General features: G+C 35.8%; 2 protein-coding genes and 1 non-coding gene across 4 annotated transcripts; 2 read left to right on the forward strand and 1 right to left on the reverse strand.

Annotated features, from left to right (window-relative positions):
• TRNAM-CAU lies at window positions 10–83 on the reverse strand. Its single transcript has one exon. It is a non-coding gene; the product is annotated as a tRNA-Met (tRNA).
• On the forward strand, window positions 7,886–10,284 carry LOC18785990 (receptor-like protein 2). Its single transcript, XM_020556441.1, has one exon. It carries the CDS (start codon window positions 7,902–7,904, stop codon window positions 10,107–10,109), a length of 2,208 nt encoding a protein of 735 aa, XP_020412030.1. The 5' UTR covers window positions 7,886–7,901; the 3' UTR covers window positions 10,110–10,284.
• LOC18786370 (B3 domain-containing protein Os04g0386900) lies at window positions 19,164–22,566 on the forward strand. Of its 2 annotated transcripts, none has more exons than XM_007218498.2 (4): window positions 19,164–19,446; window positions 19,548–19,615; window positions 21,473–21,642; window positions 22,041–22,566. In XM_007218498.2, exons 3-4 carry the CDS (start codon window positions 21,499–21,501, stop codon window positions 22,341–22,343), a joined length of 447 nt encoding a protein of 148 aa, XP_007218560.1. In that variant the 5' UTR covers window positions 19,164–19,446; window positions 19,548–19,615; window positions 21,473–21,498; the 3' UTR covers window positions 22,344–22,566. The 2 variants fall into 2 exon arrangements, with proteins under 2 accessions (XP_007218560.1, XP_020413869.1); XM_020558280.1 differs by having other exon boundaries at window positions 19,164–19,443; window positions 19,546–19,615.

The following is a 22,604-nucleotide window of genomic DNA, read 5'->3' on the forward strand; positions in this document are numbered from 1 at the left end:
CCATTGGCGTGCATCCAGTAGGAATTGAACTTACGAATTCGCCAATTATGAGTTGGGCGCTTTAACCATTCAGCCATGGATGCTTAGCGGGGATCCTCGTACATGGTGAATAACCAAATTCCAATTGAAATGAAATCTTTAGGATAAATCAATGCAATTTAGGAGGACTCAATGAAAGGACATCAATTCAAATCCTGGATTTTCGAATTGAGAGAGATCAAGAATTCTCACTATTTCTTAGATTCATGGACCAAATTCAATTCAGTGGGATCTTTTATTCACATTTTTTTTCCGTCAAGAACATTTATAAAACTCTTGGACTCCCAAATTTGGAGTATCCTACTTTCACGCAATTCACTTTTACAGGGTTCAACAAGCAATCGATATTTCACGATCAAGGGTGAAGTACTATTTGTAGTAGCGGTCCTTATATATCGTATTAACAATCGAAAGATGGTTGAAAGAAAAAATCTCTATTTGACAAGGCTTCTTCCTATACCTATGAATTTCATTGGACCTAGAAATGAAACATTGGAAGAATCTTTTGGGACTTCCAATATCAATAGGTTGATTGTTTCACTCCTGTATCTTCCAAAAGGAAAAAAGATCTCTGAGACCTGTTTCCTGGATCCGAAAGAGAGTACTTGGGTTCTCCCAATAACTAAAAAGTGTATCATGCCTGAATCTAACTGGGGTTCATGGTGGTGGAGGAACTGGATCGGAAAAAAGAGGGCTTCTAGTTGTAAGATATCTAATGAAACCGTCGCTGGAATTGAGATTTCATTCAAAGAGAAAAATATAAAATATCTGGAGTTTCTTTTTGTATATTATATGGATGATTCGATCCGAAAGGACCATGATTGGGAATTGTTTGATCATCTTTCTCCGAGGAAGAGGCGAAACATAATCAACTTGAATTCGGGACAGCTATTCGAAATCTTAGTGAAAGACTGGATTTGTTATCTCATGTTTGCTTTTCGAGAAAAAATACCAGTTGAAGCGGAGGGTTTCTTCAAACAACAAGGAGCTGGGTCAACCATTCAATCAAATGAAATTGAGCATGTTTCCCATCTCTTCTCGAGAAACAAGTGTGCTATGCAAAATTGTGCTCAATTTCATATGCGGCAATTCCTCCAAGATCTCTTCTTTAGTTGGGGGGAAAATCCGCACGAATCGGATTTTTTGATGAACATATCGAGAGAGAATTGGTTCGACAATGTGTGGTTGTTAAACAAGGATCGGTTTTTTAGCAAGATACGGAATGTATCGTCAAATATTCAATATGATTCCACAAGATCTAGTTTCGTTCAAGTAACGGATTCTAGCCAATTAAAAGGATCTTCTGATCAATCCAGAGATCATTCCATTAGTAATGAGGATTCAGAATATCACACATTGATCAATCAAAGAGAGATTCAACAGCTAAAAGAAAGATCGATTCTTTGGGATCCTTCTTTTCTTCAAACGGAACGAACAGAGATAGAATTAGACCGATTTCCTAAATGCCTTTCTGGATATTCCTCATCCCGGCTATTCACGGAACATGAGAAGCAGATGAATAAGCACCTGCTTCTAGAAGAAATCGAAGAATTTCTTGGGAATCCTACAAGATCCATTCGTTTTTTTTTCTCTGACAGATGGTCAGAACTTCATCTGGGTTTGAATCCTACTGAGAGGTCCACTAGAGATTAGAAATTGTTGAAGAAAGAACAAGATGTTTCCTTTGTCCCTCTAGGCGATCGGAAAATAAAGAAATAGTTAATATATTCAAGATAATTACGTATTTACAAAATACCGTCTCAATTCATCCTATTTCATCAGATTCGGGATGTGATATGGTTCCGAAGGATGAACTGGATATGGACAGTTCCAATAAGATTTCATTCTTGAACAAAAATCCATTTTTTGATTTATTTCATCTATTCCATGACCGGAACAGGGGGGGATACACGTTACACCACGATTTTGAACCAGAAGAGAGATTTCAAGAAATGACAGATCTATTCACTCTATCAATAACTGAGCCAGATCTAGTGTATCATAAGGGATTTGCCTTTTCTATTGGATTGGATAAAAAACAATTCTTGAATGAGGTATTCAACTCCATGGATGAATCGAAAAAGAAATCTTTATTGGTTCTACCTCTTATTTTTTTATAAAGAGAATGAATCTTTTTATCGAAGGATCAGAAAAAAATAGGTTCAGACCTCCTGCGGGAATGATTTGGAAGATCCAAAACCAAAAATAGTGGTATTTGCTAGCAACAACATAATGGAGGCAGTCAATCAATATAGATTGATCCGAAATCTGATTCAAATCCAATATAGCACCTATGGGTACATAAGAAATGTATTGAATCGATTCTTTTTAATGAATAGATCCAATCGCAACTTCGAATATGGAATTCAAAGGAATCAAATAGGAAATAGTACTCTGAATCATATAACTATAATGAAATATACGATCATCCAACATTTATCAAATTGTGAAAAGGAGTCAGAAGAAATGGTTCGATCCTCTTATTTTTATTTCTCGAACCGAGAGATTCGTGAATCGGGATCCTAATGCATATAGATACAAATGGTCCAATGGGAGCAAGAATTTATAGGAACATTTGGAACATTTCATTTCTGAGCATAAGAGCCATTTTCATTTTCAAGTAGTGTTTGATCGATTATGTATTAATCAATATTCGATTGATTGGTCTGAGGTTGTTGACAAAAAAGATTTGTCTAAGTCACTTCCTTTCTTTTTGTCCAAGTTACTTCTCTTTTTGTCCAAGTTTCTTCTCTTTTTGTCTAACTCACTTCCTTTTCTCTTTGTGAGTTTCAGGAATATCCCCATTCATAGGTCCGAGATCCACATCTATGAATTGAAAGGTCCAAATGATCAACTCTGCAATCAGTTGTTACAATCAATAGGTCTTCAAATCGTTCATTTCAAAAAATTGAAACCCTTCTTATTGGATGATCATGAGACTTCCCAAAAATCTAAATTCTTGATCAATGGAGGAACAATATCACCATTTTTGTTTAATAAGATACCCAAGTGGATGATTGACTCATTCCATACTAGAAATCATCGCAGAAAATCGTTTGATAACATGGATTCCTATTTCTCAATGATATCCCACGATCAAGACAATTGGCTGAATCCCCTGAAACCATTTCATAGAAGTTCATTGATATCTTCTTTTTATAAAGCAAATCGACTTCGATTCTTGAATAATCCACATCACTTCTGCTTCTATTGTAACAAAGGATTCCCTTTTTATGTGGAAAAGGCCCGTATCAATAATTATGATTTTACGTATGGACAATTCCTCAATATCTTGTTCATTCGCAAGAAAATATTTTCTTTGTGCGGCGGTAAAAAAAAAAGAAGCTTTTTTGGAGAGAGATACCATTTAACCAATCGAGTTACAGGTGTCTAACATATTCATACCTAACGATTGTCGATACTAAGTAGCAGCCAAAAATTTGTATCCATTTTTCATGATATTATGCATGGATCAGATATATCATGGCGAATTCTTCAGAAAAAATTGTGTCCTCCACAACACTTCTAACAGAGGGACAAATAGTAAATTTTGAAAGAACTTATTGTCAACCTCTTTCAGATATGAATCTGTCTGATTCAGAAGGGAAGAACTTGCATCAGTATCTCAATTTCAATTCAAACATTGAATAATCCACATCACTTCTGCTTCTATTGTAACAAAGGATTCCCTTTTTATGTGGAAAAGGCCCGTATCAATAATTATGATTTTACGTATGGACAATTCCTCAATATCTTGTTCATTCGCAAGAAAATATTTTCTTTGTGCGGCGGTAAAAAAAAAAGAAGCTTTTTTGGAGAGAGATACCATTTAACCAATCGAGTTACAGGTGTCTAACATATTCATACCTAACGATTGTCGATACTAAGTAGCAGCCAAAAATTTGTATCCATTTTTCATGATATTATGCATGGATCAGATATATCATGGCGAATTCTTCAGAAAAAATTGTGTCCTCCACAATGGAATCTGATAAGTGATATTTCGAGTAAGTGTTTACATAATCTTCTTCCGTCCGAAGAAATGATTCATCGAAATAATGAGTCATCATTGATATCGACACATCTGAGATCACCAAATGTTCGGGAGTTCCTCTATTCAATCCTTTTCCTTCTTCTTGTTGCTGGATATCTCGTTCGTACACATCTTCTCTTTGTTTCTCGAGCCTATAGTGAGTTACAGACAGAGTTCGAAAGGGTCAAATCTTTGATGATTCCATCATACATGATTGAGTTGCGAAAAATTCTGGATAGGTATCCTACATCTGAACTGAATTCTTTCTGGTTAAAGAATCTCTTTCTAGTTGCTCGGGAACAATTAGGAGATTCTCTAGAAGAAATACGGGGTTCTGCTTCTGTCGGCAACATGGTATGGGGTGGTGGTCCCGCTTATGGGATCAAATCAATACGTTCTAAGAAGAAATATTTGAATATCAATCTCATCGATATCATAAGTATCATACCAAATCCCATCAATTGAATCGTTTTTTTGAGAAATTCGAGACATCTAAGTCATACAAGTAAAGAGATCTATTCATTGATAAGAAAAAGAAAAAACGTGAACGGTGATTAGATTGATGATAAAATAGAATCATGGGTCTCGAATAGTGATTCGATTGATGATAAAGAAAGAGAATTCTTGGTTCAGTTCTCCACCTTAATGACAGAAAAAAGGATTGATCAGATTCTATTGAGTCTAACTCATAGTGATCATTTATCAAAGAATGACTTTGGTTATCAAATGATTGAACAACCGGGAACAATTTACTTACGATACTTAATTGACATTCATAAAAAGTATCTAATGAATTATGGGTTCAATACAGATGATTATTCATGATTCCATAATTGAATCAATTACATACTGGTTCCAATTCGCTTATAAGCAATACCAAAAATATTCACGACTTTCAGTATCTTATCTACATACTGATTCCATAATTGAATCAATTACATACTGGTTCAAATCCCGTCTCCGCAACATTTTTTTTTGACAAAAAAAATCTAATAATTAATTACTGTTTTCTTTTGGGTAGGAGGAAGGGGAGAGTAGAACCACTATACTATCGTGGTCAATTATACTTAATGCTTTATCCATTAAATATTTAATTAAATTTCATATATTTACCCATTATCCTGGGTGGATAGCAGGATTCGAACCCGCATCTTCTCCTTGGCAAAGAGAAATTTTACCATTTGACTATATCCGCATTATATATAATTTATTTAGTATTTATAATATTTTATATATAAAAAAATAAAATATAAATTTATATCCTTTTAAAACTTCTTATAATACTTATAATACAAATACACAAAAGTTTGACCCCTCCCTCTAATTTTTCTAATTTTTTTCTTTTCTTTATTTGCATTTTTGGGACTTATATTGAATTTTAATGTGTCTTACAACCTGAAGGAATTCGGAGGGAGGGGTCATTTCATTTTTGGATCTAGAACGAATAGGTTCAAGAGATGAGAGAATTAAGGATACCCACCAGAAAGACTAATCCAATCCATAATGATGTACCGGAAAATACAACATTTTTGTTACCCGACCAACCCTCGGGAGAAGCAAATACAACAGGTACACTAATCAATAAGATTAATGAAGTAGCAATTAATACAAAAACAGCCAATTGGAAAGCAATAGTCATGTTTCTAATCCTCCAATCTACCAACAAAAGAATTATACCATTTGATCCCTTTATCAGCCAAAAAATTGTATATAAAAAAAAGCATCATGGAAGGATTTTACCATGAATCCATCATTGATTCTATAATGACTTATTACCACCCTTTGCCACTGCATGGAATCGAGGGTTGCTTTTTTTTACTTTACAAAACAAAGGGGCATGCTTGCTGGATCATGCATCTATATTATATATATATATAGATAGACCTATAGACTCACACCTGATATCTTTCTATAGATATTAATGGTATCAACTCATATGTCCATGTTTTATTGGGTGGAATAAAATATAAATTTTATTTCGGAGAGATGGCCGAGTGGTTGATAGCTCCGGTCTTGAAAACTGGTATAGTTCGAAACAAAGAACTATCGAGGGTTCGAATCCCTCTCTCTCCTTTATACTCGGTTAATAAATTCGTTGCCTTTCTTTTTTTGATTATTTTGATTAAGATTAAAATTAATAAAAATCTATATGTACTAATTCATTAATGGATAACATAAGAGACAAGGGGCGGTCCTTAAATATTTAAATATTTAAAATGCCTATTTTTATCCGTTCATTTTTATTAGGCTGGGGTAGAATAGCAGAGCAAGTACAAGTATTAGTAGCATAGCAAAAATGCGTTCCTCGTCATTTTGTGGGTTGTTTGGTTTCGCTTTGGTTTTTGTGAGGGCCGAAGGTCGCGTTTGTGAATTGCATGAAATTATTTTGTGCGTGTTGCCTGTTGGGATATTAAATGTGTTTTTGTGCATGTTGAAATTTGGGGAATGTTCAATTTACAGGGGAGACTCTGCCAAAATTTCGGTAGAAAGTCTCGTGCCCTTATTCCTTTTTGGGAAAAATGATATAGTTTTAGAAGTGGGCCCGACATCGGGGGGGATGTCAGGAATTTTCACCGGAAGCGCGTGTAGAGAGGCTAATGTTCATATATGCATGGAGACTGTAAGTCTTCAGTGGGTCCACAACCTTATTAAATGGTTTGAAGTTTTTTCTTAAGAAGCTGGTAGATTGAATGATGGATGTGTTTGTTTCACTAACCATTGCTAACTGTCTCTTTCTATAGTTGAATTTGTCAGGAGACTAAAGGAATCCAATGCATCAATGTTGATACTTGCGGTTGTGGTAGTTCTATGTGGAGGTTAGAGATTTACCAAATTTTGGTCAATTTTCCCTTAACTTCCCAAGAAAAGACAAAAATTAAAGATTTAAAAATTAAAAAAAAAAAGAATAAGAAGAATTATAAATAAATAAAAATATTTAGTCATATACCCATTCTTAGCACTAAAACTATAAATAAACCCTACATCATTTAATTTTCATAGACACACCCAAAAAAACCCCAAAAATGATAGCTGGAACTATTGAATTTAATTTTAATTATTAAATTACTTTGATGCCCTATTGAGTGTTTTGGGTTTTTTTATGAGGTTTTGGGGTTGAGTTTGTTTTAAGAAATCAATGGTAGTTTTGTAATTTAAAAGAAGTTAAAAGCTTTTTTGTTATGTTGTAAATAGGCTTTAGGTGTGTTTCCAAAGTCCATTTCATATAAGGATTTTTTTTAATAATTTGGACTCTTATATTGGATATAATAGTGAATCTCCCATCAATATTTTATTATCGATGTTAGTTAGAAGTTCACATTATTATTGCTATCAACATTATTGCTATCAATATTTTATTATCGATGTTAGTTAGAAGTTCACATTATTGTTGCTATCAACATTATTGCTATCAATATTTTATTATCGTTGTTAGTTGAAAGTTCACATCATTGCTATCAACATTATTGCAAACAACTTGGAAAAAATGACTATCCTCCAAATCAACAAGAAAAACAACTTTTAAACGTGGACTTTGAGTGATTAATATCAGTTATCAGCTGCCTTACAAATAAAAGGAAACAGTCAAAACATATATGATATATCACGGCAACAACTTTGACGACTTTGTGAAGGCCAAGTCCTCTTCTAGTGGCCCAAAGGTTTCAATATCAATAATTTGCATTCATGGGTTGTTGTTTCCCGACTTCTCAATTTGCATTGTGTGGTGGTGGTTTGCATCGTTTTCAAGCGTGGTTGTTCTTATATATATAAATACATTTGAGCAATGGCACGTACACAAAGCAACATGCTAGTGAAAGCTTATAAACTAATGGCTCATGACTTCCTTCTCTTCCTCTTATTCTCTTGCATTATATCTACAAATATTCATGCCTGCAAACAGACTGAACGCAACTCCCTCCTGTCATTTGCCGCCACTCTATCTTCTCCTCCTTTAAATTGGACATCCCTTGATTGCTGTTGTTGGAAGGGCATCACTTGTGATCAAGATGGTTGGGTCACCCGTTTGCTCTTATCTTCCAAAGGGCTCAAAGGAGGTATCTCTCCCTTTTCACTTGCAAATCTCACCCATCTCACCCACTTGAACCTTTCCCACAATTCACTATATGGTTCACTTGAAACTCAGTTCTTCTTGTCTTTGAATCAAGTTGAGATCCTTGATTTGAGCTATAACCATATTTTTGGAAAACTACCACTTTCTCTACCATCTATTAATATACGGATAGTTGATTTGTCCAGCAATCACTTCTTTGGTGCAATTCCATCTTCATTCTTCCAACAAGCAAGCAACTTGACTAGTTTCAATGTCAGCAACAATACCTTCACAGGATATGTCCCATCATCTATTTGTCTCCAACATTATTCTCCCTTCCTTAGGCTATTGGATTTTTCTTCCAATGTATTTAGTGGCAACCTTGCTCCTGGGCTAGGGAAGTGTTCCAAACTGCAGGTTTTTCGTGCCGGTCACAATAACATCTCAGGATTATTTCCAGAAGATATTTATAATGCTACCAAAGTTGAAGAAATTGCATTACCTTTCAATTCACTACATGGAGCCATTAGTGATAAAATTGTCAACTTCACCAACCTTGCCATCCTTGACCTTTCCTTTAATCAGTTTGGTGGCGAGCTTCCCCTCAATTTGGGGAAGCTCTCCAAGTTGAAGTTTGTGACCTTAGATTTCAACAATTTAGAAGGTGTGTTGCCCCCATCTTTGATGAATTGCACAAACCTTGTAGAACTGCATTTGGGAATAAACCACTTGGAAGGAGACATCTCTGTGCTTGATTTCTCAAGACTGAGTCAACTTACTAAACTCGACCTAATGATCAATAACTTCACTGGTACGGTTCCAGTAAGCCTTTACTCATGTAGGTTCCTAAAAGCCATTCGGTTGACTGGAAATCATCTAGAGGGACAAATACAAGCTGAGATACTTTCATTGAAATCCTTGTCCTTCCTCTCGCTTGGTTTCAACCAATTCACCAACCTCACAGGGGCAATGAAGATATTGATGAGTTGCAGAAGTCTTCACGCACTCTTTCTTACGGGTTCCTTTGTGGGTGAGCGAATGCCATCTGATGATGACATGGTTGATTTTCACGGATTCCAAAATCTTCGGATCTTGGCTTTGGTTAATTCTAACCTCACTGGTCAAATACCTTTATGGTTATCAAAGCTCAAGAATCTAGAGGTCTTGGCTCTACGTTCTAATCAAATCACAGGGCCAATTCCAAGTTGGTTGGGGACTCTTCCTAGACTGTTTTATATAGGCTTGTCAGAAAACCGAATTTCAGGTGAATTTCCAAAGCAACTTTGTCGACTACCAAGTTTGCTTTATGAACCTAATATTGCATCTCAAGTAGACAATTATGAACTTGAATTTCCTGCCTTCAGCTTCACCATCAGCAAAACCGGAAATCAAACTTTTACATCGCAAACATTACATTTTTATCCAGCAACGATAGATTTGTCTAAGAATAACATTAGTGGTTATATACCTTCTGAGATCGGCCAATTGCAGCTTCTCCGCAAGTTGGCTCTTGACTCCAACAACTTCTCTGGCATCATTCCAGACCAAATATCTAACCTAACAAATTTAGAGGTTTTGAACCTCTCTATGAATCACTTGTGTGGAATAATCCCATCGTCATTGGCGAGCCTTAATTTCTTGAAAGAATTTAATGTCTCCTACAATAACCTCGAAGGACCAATACCAATAGGCTCCCAACTCCAAACTTTCGACGCTTCTGCCTTTGAAGGGAATCCAAAACTTTGTGGTGCCCCACTTCCAAATAAGTGCGGACCAAGTAAGGGCATTGATGCAGATAACAAGAACAATAAAGACGTGGACAATGGACTTCATCAACTTCCGTGGTTTTATATTTTCACTGCGTTGGGGTTCATAGTAGGATTTTGGGGAGTTTGTGGTTCTTTAGTTATTAGCAAGACATGGAGATATGTGTATTTTCGATTCATAGACAATCTACAAGATAGGCTCTATGTGATGATAAGTTGATAACAATCCAGATCAATGTGATGAAAAAAAGGCTTAGAGGCTAGATATATATTATTAATGTTGTACTTTTTATTTTGCATTTTTAGTTTGCTTTTTGTTTTTCTTCTTCTTCTGCTTCTTTATTTCAAAGTAACTGGACTCAAATTTGAAGGATATATGTTGTTTTGTTCATAAATTTATGGGGGAATTTGTACCTAACTGTTGATTTGCGCCCTGTTGTACTTATATATCTTTCGATATACTTCATATCATTTTTTTTAGAAAATTAACGATATGAACTTTTATTTTCGTCAATTTTCTGGCTACCGTCTAAATCCTCAACATTACATCCAATTTGTCATTAAATATGAGGGAAAATTGATCAATTTATACATTAAAAAGAACTAAAGACTGAAAAATAAAATATAAAATAAAATAAAATATAAAATATAATAAAAATTAACCTAACACTCCCATAGCCTTCTCTCTCTCTCTCTCTCTCTCTCTCTCTCTCTCTCTCTCTCTCTCTCTCTCTCTCTCTCTCTCTCTCTCTCTCTCTCTCTTTCTCTCTCTCTCTCTCTCCTCCTCCCCCAAATTCCATCCAATTCCGCTTAGCCACTACCCTAATTCCAACTCACGAAGCCATAACACCCACCTTTAATTTCAAAAACTCAACATGATTGTTTTAACCAATTGAAGCAATACACATTTGTTATTTTAAATACCCATTTGACTTGGCCATTGATAGGCTAATAGGCATAGGGGAAAACATTTCGATCATTTTTATGGATGCTATTTCCATATCCTCTCATATTTCTTCACCCAACTTATTCTCAACATTTTAAAGACAAGTTTACCTCTTTATAATATGACTTTAAGGGTATGTTTGGTATGCCTCACTATGCCTCACTGGACTGGACTGTGTTAAATAGCACTTGAAACCCATGTTTGGCAAAGGAAGGGATTAACTTAAATGAGACTATATTGTCCAACAGTTAAAAAAAAGGGGGACTCGTGTGTCTAATATAGAAAGCCCGAAATTGGGATCGCAAAATAGTGAGCGTGTTATTTTGAACATGCAAGTCCGATGGATTTTCTTGGCTTGAATCAAAACCACACCACCATAGACGGAATCGACTGTGGCAGAACCCAAAGCCTAGTGCTACCCCCAAATTTCTTCTCTCATAACCACCACCTTCAAGCCACGCACACAAACCCATCACCAAGAATCCCAAGCCACCCACATATTCATCTCCTAAGAAGCATGGATCTTGTAAAAATAACTGAATCTTGATGCAAAAATTTTCCTTTCATAAAATTAATAGTTGGCCTTACAGTCGGAGCATCTAGATTGGATCTTTTGGTAATGAAGCTCATGGCACGTCCAGGATATGCACCCATCAATGTCTCTCCCAATCCTTAACTATCTGTGTTTCCATGAAGAATAAATGATGATGAGATTGTATTGATTTAAAACCCAATATATCTAACTGAGAGAGAGAGAGAGAGAGAGAAAGAGAGAGGGAGGGAGAGAAGAGAAAGAGAGAGCGGCGCTCACGAGGAAGAAGAAGATATGTTTGGGTGACGACGTCGTTTCCTAATATTTTTTTCATAGATCTGTTTATGGGTTTGGGTCTTAAGCAATAGTATTAAAATGGGCTTTGGGTAATGATATGTTTGGGTGAAAAAAGCTATCAATGCCTAAAAATATTAAGAATAAAAAAAGAAAGCACAAAATGCTACAATATATTTATAATTTTCGTATTTAATTTTTTTTTAAAGTTATATATAGTTTTATATGTATCTATTTTTAGGTTAAAATTTCTAATTAAAATTAAATATTAAAATAATTATTTTTTAGTCCGACACAACACTAAATATAGGTCTTCACTATTTTTACAATCCAGCTTTTTAGTCCGATGCAACACCAAACGTAGGTCAGTACTTAATTCAACTTAGGCCAATCCGAGCTAATTCAAGACAGTCCCAGGATTTAGTCCAGTCCATGACAGTCCATCATACCAAACGACCCCTAAAAGACTTACATAACCCACCTAAAAAAAAGCTAGAAACTTATCCAACGTGAATGCTAACAACTTTAAAAAAATTAGATTAAAATAGTGATTTTCTATTTAAACCCTTCACTTCTCTTTGTTCACTCTATATTCAAAGTTCAGCCCAAATTTTAATTCAAATTTTCACAATTTCTAATAAAACCCCACTATCTTTCCATACTACCCCTAAATACACACCCAACAGAAAAAATAAATAAATAAATAACTCATCAACCTCACACCCCACACCACTCTAAGTTCACCTCAACCTCACATTACTTATGTAACATCCCGACCCAAAGCTGGGTTTAACATTTGCAATCACTAACCTATTTAGGAAAGCAATTAGGAACTATTCAATTATGAACACGAGGATGATTAAATTCAAATGCAATGATCGTGATTGGGTGAGGGCAGTGTGTGCAGAGAATTGCAACTGGGTTTGTTTTGCTTTAGCAATGAATGGTAGTGAATGGGTTCAGGTGAAGAATTTGGTATGATTGTGGGACAGTTGACCACAACTTTCATGCTAACTCAACATGGTTAGCTCAGAGATATGCTACTCAACTGTCTAGACTGCATAATTGGGACATGGAAATTTTTAAGCAACATGTACAAGAAGATTTGTCTGTGATAGCTTCTAAATCCCATATATAGGGCAAGGCAGAAGGCAACATCCATATCTGAGGGGACTTATGAAAAACATTATGAGTTATTATGGTATTATGCTGCTGAACTAAGAAGGACAAATGTGAGTAGCACAATCATTATCAAATGTGAGTTGGAGGGTGAAAGGCTAAGGTTTCAGAGGATTTACATTTGCTTGGCTGCAGTTAAACAAGGGTTTTTGCAGGGATGTAGGCCAGTGATAGGATTTGATGCTTGTTATCAAAGGTCATCACCCTGGACAATTGTTATCTATTGTTAGTATGGATCCTAACAATGGCATGCATCCTATTGCGTATGTAGTGGTTGAGGTGGAGAATTATGAAACATGGTCATTGTTTTGTCAACTGTTGGCAGAGGACCTTGGAATCGAAAACAGCACATGATATGTCTTTATCACAGATAAGCAAAAAGGCTTAATTAATGCAGTACATGATAATTTTCCAAACGCTGAGCACAGACACTGCCTCAACAACTAAGAAGCAAATTTTTTTCTTACTGGTTTTGATTAGGTGACCGCCTTAGATCCATCACAATGGTGTAGAGCTCACTTTAAAACTCATTCCAAGTGTGACATCCTTTTGAATAATATGTGTGAGGCTTTTAATGGTGCCCTTGTAGAAGTCCGAGACAAACCTATTTTAACCATTCTAGAGAGGATTAGATACTATATTATGTTGTTGATGGCAACTGGAAGAGCATTTTGTGAGAGATGGAAACATGACATTGGCCCAAGAAGTTTTGGCATTTTGGAGAAAACGAAGAAAGAATTAGCTTGGTGCATTCCAAAGCTTGCTGGAGAGTTTATATGAGGTCAAAAACCATGATGGAAGTCAGGTTGTGGTTGATTTGGCAAGGCATAGTTGTTCATGTAGGAGATGGGTTATCGCTGGGATCCCATGAAAGCATTCTTGTGCTGCCCTTGGGCAACTAAATGAGGATCATATTGCTTATGTTGATGCTTGTTACAAGAATGAAACCTTTATGAGAGCTTATATTCCAATGGTTCACCTAATGACAAGTGAAGACTTGTGGCCTAAGTGTCATAGACCTCCTTTGATGCCACCACTTTATCACAAACAACTTGGGAGAATAAGGAAGAAGAGGATGAGGTTAGCAGGTGAACAACCACCAAATCTAATCCTACAGCCACCAAGTTGCAGAGGTATAACTTTGAAACCAAGTGTTCACTTTGTAGACAAGGAGGCCATAATAGGAGGAGCTGCTCTAAGACAAAAGAAGGCACTAGCAGTCTCTTCCCAAAATACATTGGCAATGCATATTTGTTTTGGATCTTTATTATTTATTTTCAAGTGATTCTCTTCTTATGTTAGGTCCCATGTAAACCAAAGATGAAGAAAACAATTGACATGACATCAATCATAAGGGTTACAAGACAATCAAGAGCCAAGTAACCTATAAGTGACTTTCCTTTCATACATATTTAGAGGAAGAGGTATGGGATATAGTTGATGTAAATTTCCTTGTGCTTCAATTTTCAAGTTAGAAGAAGGTTGGAAATTGGCCAGTGTTCTGAAACTGCCCAATGTTCTGAAACTACCCAATCTTCTCAAACTCCACATGCGTCTGAAACAGCCTAAGCTTCTCAAACTGCCCCACCTTCTCAAACTGCTCAAGCTTCTCAAACTGCCAAAAAAAAAAAGAGGTTCAAGTCTTCGGCAAAGAGGATTAAATTTCCTAAAAAGAAGGATGGTTCTCAAACTGTGCAAGGATCTCAATCTGTGCAAGGAAGTGAATCTATGCAAACTTGTCCAGGTTCTCAAACTGGCTAATGTTCTCAACCTGGCCAAACATCTCAAACTGTGCATGGATCTCAACCAAGTGCAAGCTCATCACACCCTTTTGCCAATGGTACAAACAAAAAGTGGTTCAAATCTCCTGCCAAGAGGAAGAAATTTATCAATCGGAAGGATTTGTTGGATGGTTATCAACCTTGGAGATTCTAATGATGTGCAAGTGTTATATGGTTTGTTAAAATGCCTCTTATGAAGACCTTTTCATTCCACTGTTATTTTGCAAGTCCAACTGTTAAGGACAAGTGTTAAGGACAACCCTTTCAAATGGGGCTTTTGATTGAAGTATTATTTTGCAAGTCCAACTGTTAAGGACTTGATCAGTAATGTTATAAACTGTGAGGAGTTGATGGATGTTATAAACTATAAGGATTTGATCAGTGCTATAAACAGTTTCCAACTTTGTGCAAATTTGATCAATGTTATGAACTGTTTCCAGGTATTCATTAGATAAGTTGATTTGTATAGTTTTGTTTGTACCTTCTAGGAAGTGTTGGAGGTATTGTTGTTTTGGTAATGCTTTTGATACCATTACAGAAGTACCAAAATCCAAAAACTGACTCCCACATTGTGTTAAAAAATCACATTCATTAGATAAGTACCAATACAATACATTGTTACATACAGTTGCAAAATCAAACCTTGTTCCTCCATCATTATATACGTACCAATTCATGATATTTTACATACAGTTGCAATACGGTCTTCTAAAATCTGCCTAATTCCTCCATTGCAATGGCAACATTTTGTGGCAAATGTTACAGAAATTGCCAAAACAACAACAACATTACTAAACCCCAAGAAAGAATAAGCCAACCCATTAACTTTCTTTCTCTTGATTGACGACGCCCAACGTCGTTTTCAAGTTCCTTCAATCTTCCAAGTAGCCAACTCACCAGAGCCTTCTCTCTAGGCAGAAATTCAACATCCATCCAAACAAAAAACTCACATCCTTTTTTCATCCTCTGCATCAACCATTAATAGAAATTAATAAAAAAAATTTACCCAATTCACAGACTTTGAACAACAAAACTTACCCCTGATGAGTTTGGACAAACATGGAATCTTCGAAGTGGGTTGGCCTCAGTCCACGTAGTTTGTAAGCGAGCTATCTTCTCACAAAAGCAACGCGGTGCCGCCACATCCAACTCTTCCCCTCTGCCAATTATTCCAGGCTTCATCTTCAATTTTCGTGGAAACCCAACTCTGGTTTCTAGGGATTTATCTTCTTTTATGGGAGGAGGAAGCCAATTTGGGTTTTTGGTTCGCCAGGCAGCTTAGATCAATTCGATTGTTTTAGCTACATTAGTTGTTAGAGATGGGGTCCACAAGTACACGTCACAACCTCAGATTGGTGGGAAAAATCCTAGCTTAGTTGAATTGACCAATATACCCCTGCCACGTCATCATTTTAACGGAACTTGGAATGGCATTGACGGAAAGTGGTTAAATGATACACGAAACATTGGTCAATGGGGTAAAGTGGGTCACTTTAACTTTGAGAGAGTAAAGTGAGAATTGACCAATGTTCCGAGGGGCACTGTAGCAGTTAAGCATTTTTTTTACAACAAGTAAGAATTAATCTTAGCCTCTTAAATTCTTTCATAGTTAGTAAAATACAGAACGAGAAAAATACGAATAAAATATGTACGTGTTTATTCGGCAAAATTTTAACAAGTTACAAATGAAAAGTTCGGCCACTATATAATATTTTAATATAATTTATTTAAATATTTAAATATTTTTTTTTATTCAATAATATGTGAAAATTATGTGTATAATACATGAATTTGTGTGTATTATTGAAAATTTTGTAAAAACATACATGTATTAAACATGAAAAAGATATTTTACGAAGTCTTTAAAACGTGTACGGAAAACGAAATTATTATTTAAAAATATGTACGTACATGTATAATACGAGTATGAAACGGGAAAATGCTAAATTCTTTATACAATTAATTACTCTGAAAAAGTAAAAAATAAAAATTGGATAATAGAGACTCAGGTAATGGTCTAAACTACTCTCTGATCGATAAACGAAACTCAGTAAAAAAACGGGACATATATTTAAAGAGTATAATGGGACCCCAGTGATTAATAGTGTGCCACATCTTTAATGGCTCTCAACATTCAAAAATCCAAATTTTTTCTTAAACTTGAAGAAAGGTGATCAGAGATGTGGCGCTGTTGGAAGTCAAGTAGAGTGGAAGCAAGGGACACGTAGCTCAAATAGTTAAGAGCAGTTTTCCCTATACTAGAGGTCCTATGTTCGAATCCCTCTTTTTCAATATCACTTGTGCTAAAAATAAAATAAACAAGAAGAATGAAAAATTAGAAATTGGTAATGATTAAAGACACAATTTTATATTATAGAACTATAAATATCATAATCCACATGGGATTAGTTTGTCAGACTAGCCTTTACAAAATATGCAAAGGCTTATTTACTGTTTCACCCTCTAGAACGAACACTCGGTCTCACTTTACCCCCTCAAACTGAAATTTTCTCATTTAACCCACTTGAATCTCTAAAAATTGCTGAAATTTTCTCACTTTACCACTTTCATCTATTTCCATCCACAAAACCGTTAAATGTGATGACGTGGCATGGACATTCCAGTAATTTTAGCTCATTATCTTCTCTCTTCTCTCTGCCTCTTTCTCTTATATGCCTTTCTCTTCTCTCATCTCCCCTCGCCAAAACCAACCCCTACCCCATACCTAACCCTCCATGGAATTACTCAACAAGCCCAAACCACCACTACTCAAAAATTTTAAAAAAATCTTCTCAATAGTCACTCCCCATATTCTCTCTTAGCAGAGAGAGAGAGAGAGAGAGAGAGAGAGAGAGAGAGAGAGAGAGAGAGAGAGAGAGAGAGAGAGAGAGAGAGAGAGAGAGAGAGAGAGAGAGAATGGTGGGGTGCGATGGGGGTTAAGGGGAGGGGAGAGAAGAGAGAGGCAGAGCGAGTGAGGTGAGAGAGAGATAGTTAGACATAAGAGACAATATGGATAAATAATGGACAACAAAAGTGGTAAAGTGAGAAAATTTCAGCAATGTTTAGAGATTCTGGGTGTTAAGTGAGAAAATTTCAGTTTAAGGGGATAAAGTGAGATCGAGCATCCGTTTCAAGGGTGAAACAATAAATAAGCCATGTGCAAATTAACAACACAAGTCAATAAAGAAAGAAACAAAGACTTCTCAGCAAAAAAGAAGATAAATTAGAAGCAAAATTGCCGGAAAGAATAGGAGGGAAAATTAGACTATGCTATTTCAAATTTCAAATTTTAGGAAATTTACACCTAAATACATAACCTGAAGGAATATACCCAATTTTTAGGATACAGATACCTAATTTTTAGGGTTAATACAAAGATGGAAGTACAGTAACCATCAAAAGGTTAGTCTAGGGAGAGTACACCGACATCAATAATGTAACTCCCAACATAGCCACACATGGCCAAAATGAATACATTAAAGATACTGAGAGCCTAGACATAACATGCAAGAACACGACTCACCTAATCACTCAACTACAAATGCAAAACTACCATTAACTCTCACAAGCAAATTACAAGGAGAGAATCGTATGCAACACACTCAAACGAGTTGAAGCAAATAATACAACATAAAACTATTCTTCCTTTCTGTAATCAAAAGTAATTCCTCTCTGCCATAACAATATTACATACTAATCATGTGTGCATTATCTAACTAAGGAGGCTTAAACCATACAAGCTTATCGAATTCATGCATGCGACTTACAAACCTTCATTAATTGATAATACAGTTGTTACCTAACTTCATTAGAAAATCACTGGTGCACAAATTACTCAAAACACAGATTCATCCCACCCATTATTTCGCTAATAATGCTATTCCATACATCAACGGATTTATCACACAGTGAACTAAACCTAATACATAATTCAATTAAAATGTCACTAACAAAATATATAATTGAACTAAAATGCCACTATCAAAATACGTAGTTCAACAAAAATACCAAAAATCAAATTCAATTGAGGCAACTTATAATAGACAAAGTTCAACCAAAACAACACAACCAAAGAAGTTTACTACTATATCATACATCATAAATAATTCCCCCTCCTGGTCTAGTCTGCTTGAGGTGTTGTGTGTTTCTGAATTTTTTCTGTTTGCCTCTCATTCATCTCTGCCATAATTCTCTCTGCCTTTTGATATAATCTTGGTTGGATAACATGCTTTTCGTTTAAAGTCAGCAAATAAATTATACAATACTTAGTCTTTCGGCAAAATAATCTTGTTTTGATAGGATTTAAAAACTGAAGTGTTAATGGAGTGAGTGGCTGGGGAGCACAGCGCTAATGAACAACCATGAACGTATGCAGACTAAAGACACTGTTCCTATGCAACAGTGTAATGACGAAGAGGCTCCTTATTTTACTGTTGCTCTCCGTTTTGTTTTCTCTTTAGCACAGTGAATTGTCCAAACTGCCCTCCACTAAATCTTTTCTTCTGTGCCCTTTTTGCCCCTTCCCCTTCGGATCTCTTCCGCTGCCAACGTTTCGTTCGCTCAGAGAAGCCTTCCATTTCCAATCGATTTCGAACTAGCTGGTTGGGCTGGTTGGGGGGCAGCGATGGAAGATCAGAGTTCATTGTTGGAGATGCGTCCGGGGCCGTCGATTTTCGTTTGGGAGGCACCCTGCGAATCCAACCGCCCTCATCGGTTTTCCTCTCAGATGTTGCGTTCGAGTGTTGCCTTTCCAGCTGCGCCTCATCCTTCTCTCATCGCACGGGTTTAGCTCAAAGGGATTTCTAGGTTTCGCAAAAAAAAAAAGGTTGGTTTGAACGTTCTTTTGGTTTTCTAGGTTGGTTTATTCATTTGTCATGTCGAAAATTGAGAAGTAAATCAGAATTTGAGTTAGGTTTGTTGTTACAGGGAGGAAGATTGAAGGAAAAAGAACTGGAGTAATCAATATAGGAACCCCCAGTCTGCTCATCAATCTGGTAATTGTGGCTGATATTCTGTTTGCCTCCATTTTATATTCTTTATTTTTTATGACTCCAGATCAGAACTATAATTCTAAGAGATGTAGCCAGATCAGAAGGTTGCGTGTTCTTAGAATTGTGTGTAGAGCACAAATATATACTGGCTTTTGTTCATTCCGACGTGAAAAAATGCCAATATATTTGTGTGTAGAGTAAAACTATACTATCTTTTCTCTTCTTAATTCTGCTTAATTGCTGTTTTGCTTTAGCATATTTTTTGTGTTTTAGAAAACATAGTCTCATCCAACTGGAGTAAACAATATAGGAACCCTCTGCATGTGCATTTTTTCTGATTAATTAAGGGTCTAGATTCTGAATGAGAACTGTCATTAGTTTTCGAAATTCTTCCATTTTCACTTTTGCCAAAAAGTTCAGATTGAACTACTATGATCCCTCATTCAAAAAGATGACCAGCTATTTTACACGCCAAAGTTTCTCTAAACTTGACTTTCTGAAAGAGAAGATTTGAATGATTGATGAAACAGAGAATATGATTATATGTCAAATATTGCATTGTTGTTCTTCAAGATTATTGGCAAGAAAAACTATAATTCTAAGAGCCATTTACTTAATCTAACATGGCAAGAAAGAGTCGTAAAACCCCAGCTGAGAAATGAGCTTAGTCAAAGTATCTGCATCTATTTCACATCTATATAGGCAAATTGCGAGCTTTAAGGCTGCATTTATGTTCCCTTCCTTTACAGTCAACGTGTTCTTAGTCTTAATTTGTATGTTTTTCTATTTTAAATTGCACCTGTTGGCACTTTCTGAAAAACTTATATATTTATTGGGGCAGAGAGAAAGTGAGAGAGTAAAGGTAGGAAACCACTATGAAGTAGAGATTAAATCAAGTTCCAAAAGAAATTGATTATAATGTAGTAGTTTCCGATTAGAAACCAATTTCTGCGAACTTAAAAATATGTAATTCCCCTACAAGTTCCCACTAGAGAAGAATACAAGTATCATGACCGGTTAATTTTTCCAGGAATAATACTATTATCTGTTACCTGGTTACATGATTGCTGCCGAGGGAGCCCATCATGGTCAATAATAGGTCTGTACTGACTTCGGTTTTTCTGCTCCTCATGAGCTCTCTGTGACACATATCCATGATCAACCATCCTGTAAGTAAAGAAGGAACATGAGAAACTTCGCATTTATTAAGCAACACAAAAATCATTATATATGTCAGACAATGTGAGTGACAAATAGGGTGCATAACAACTTAGAGAAAATGTTGACACAGAAACAGTTTGCTCCAAACAACATAGTTTGGCTGTTTACAAAAGCTTTATATGGAGATTTGTAACTGTGGCAGATCCCTGGCCTTTTCAATTACTTATAAGATTTCTTCATATAAAGCCCTTTGTTTAATATCTGTTTCTATTGAGCTCCCTTAGTTTTTGGTGGGTGTTGGCGTGTAAGTGTGTATTCTTCCCGTTATTGACACTGAACCCATTTTTCTGGGAGGCCATAACCGTATAAAGTAGGTATAAATTCGGTGAATGCTGTCGATTTCATAAGAAAATGCCTAAAATTTTCATGTCATAACGCCTACCCAACAGATGGGTATACAGTTTTTGTCTATTGACAAACTTTATGTTTAGTCTCTTTAGTTTCTATATGTTTCACCCTTTTGGATTATTGCTAATAAGTTTTTACCTACAAGTGCATATAATTCTGAAGTTTTGTGAAATTCTTTGCAACTTTCCATATCCTTTAAAATTCATGTCCTCTTTTTCATCATGAGATGATTTTTGTGTTTTGTTTGTACTGTTGGGTATCTTTTCATCAGTATTATGATTGTTTTTGCAGATAATTTCTTTGTTAATTTCTAGTTGATGAAGGGAGAACCTCGAATGGGAGACCTACTCACATCAAATCCCGTGATTGAACTGGAAGGGGATGAATTTTGGCCACTTTCTGGGAAACCCTTTTTTGATGTGGTTCTCACGAAAACAAATATCAAACGTCTGTACCAACTGGTAAATTATCCCCTAATTTCCCATGTTTAAATGGTGGTGAGACTTCCTCTTATGTCAATTTCTTAACTATTGGTGCCAGTCTACGTGATCATATTTGCCAATTTTATTACATAATCAAATTGTTTGATATCTATCTCTTAATTATTGTCAATTGATCATTGGAATGAAGTAACAATTTGTTTCATGAGCGTAATGCATGGGCAATTTTCATATACGTCTTAGTTTTAAATAAAGGGTTGCCTTGTTCAAGCGAAAAATAATCTACCTACTGCTGAAACTTTCTTTTTCTTTGCCATTGTGGGCAATAATGTTGTGCATTGCTATTTCTCTAATTTGGGATTATCATTTTCTTCACTTTAATTAGTCTAATTCGTTGAAATAATCATTTGTTCGAGCAGGTGGTCCCAGGCAAATTTAGTGCAACACTACCTTCCTGTTCAATCCCTACGGTTCTCATATTTCGGGGCAAGAACTGGGAGATGATATATCATGGATCATCCAGCCATAAAAGGCTTGATAACTGGAGAGCGTTTGCCGTTGACAACAATTTGAAGGTTGGAGATGCATGTGTGTTTGAACAACTAGAGTGCAGCAGTACTAGGCTAGTATTCAGAGTCCAAATTCTTAGAGGTGACATCTCATCTGAATTTCTAGACAAGCTCGGTGGTGATAATGTAGATGCACCAATTGTTCTCGAATAGCATATGACGTATTGTCTTTTACTGGATGTTGTCAATTTCCCGAATGAGATTACTTTCGGGAGCTAATATGATTTGAATTTGATGGAACTCTAGCAGAGCCTATTAAGGATGCGAGAATTGTATGACTTTGAGCCCATGTGTTCTAGTCTAGGAGTAACGGTGTCATTTGACACGATACTTTAGTAACATGAGCATCTATTATTGTTCGAATACCTTTAAAGAACGTAATTTAGTAGTGTACTTTATAACAATCCTCTTCAA

This window comes from Prunus persica, chromosome G2 (genome assembly GCF_000346465.2).
Source record: "Prunus persica cultivar Lovell chromosome G2, Prunus_persica_NCBIv2, whole genome shotgun sequence".
Taxonomy (NCBI): domain Eukaryota; kingdom Viridiplantae; phylum Streptophyta; class Magnoliopsida; order Rosales; family Rosaceae; genus Prunus; species Prunus persica.

Coding starts and splice junctions, on each gene's coding strand:
- LOC18785990 (XM_020556441.1), top strand. CDS start 7,902: ATGGCTCATGACTTCCTTCTCTTCCTCTTATTCTCTTGCATTATATCT.
- LOC18786370 (XM_007218498.2), top strand. CDS start 21,499: ATGAAGGGAGAACCTCGAATGGGAGACCTACTCACATCAAATCCCGTG. Junction 21,643..22,040: donor TCAAACGTCTGTACCAACTG/GTAAATTATCCC, acceptor TTGTTCGAGCAG/GTGGTCCCAGGCAAATTTAG.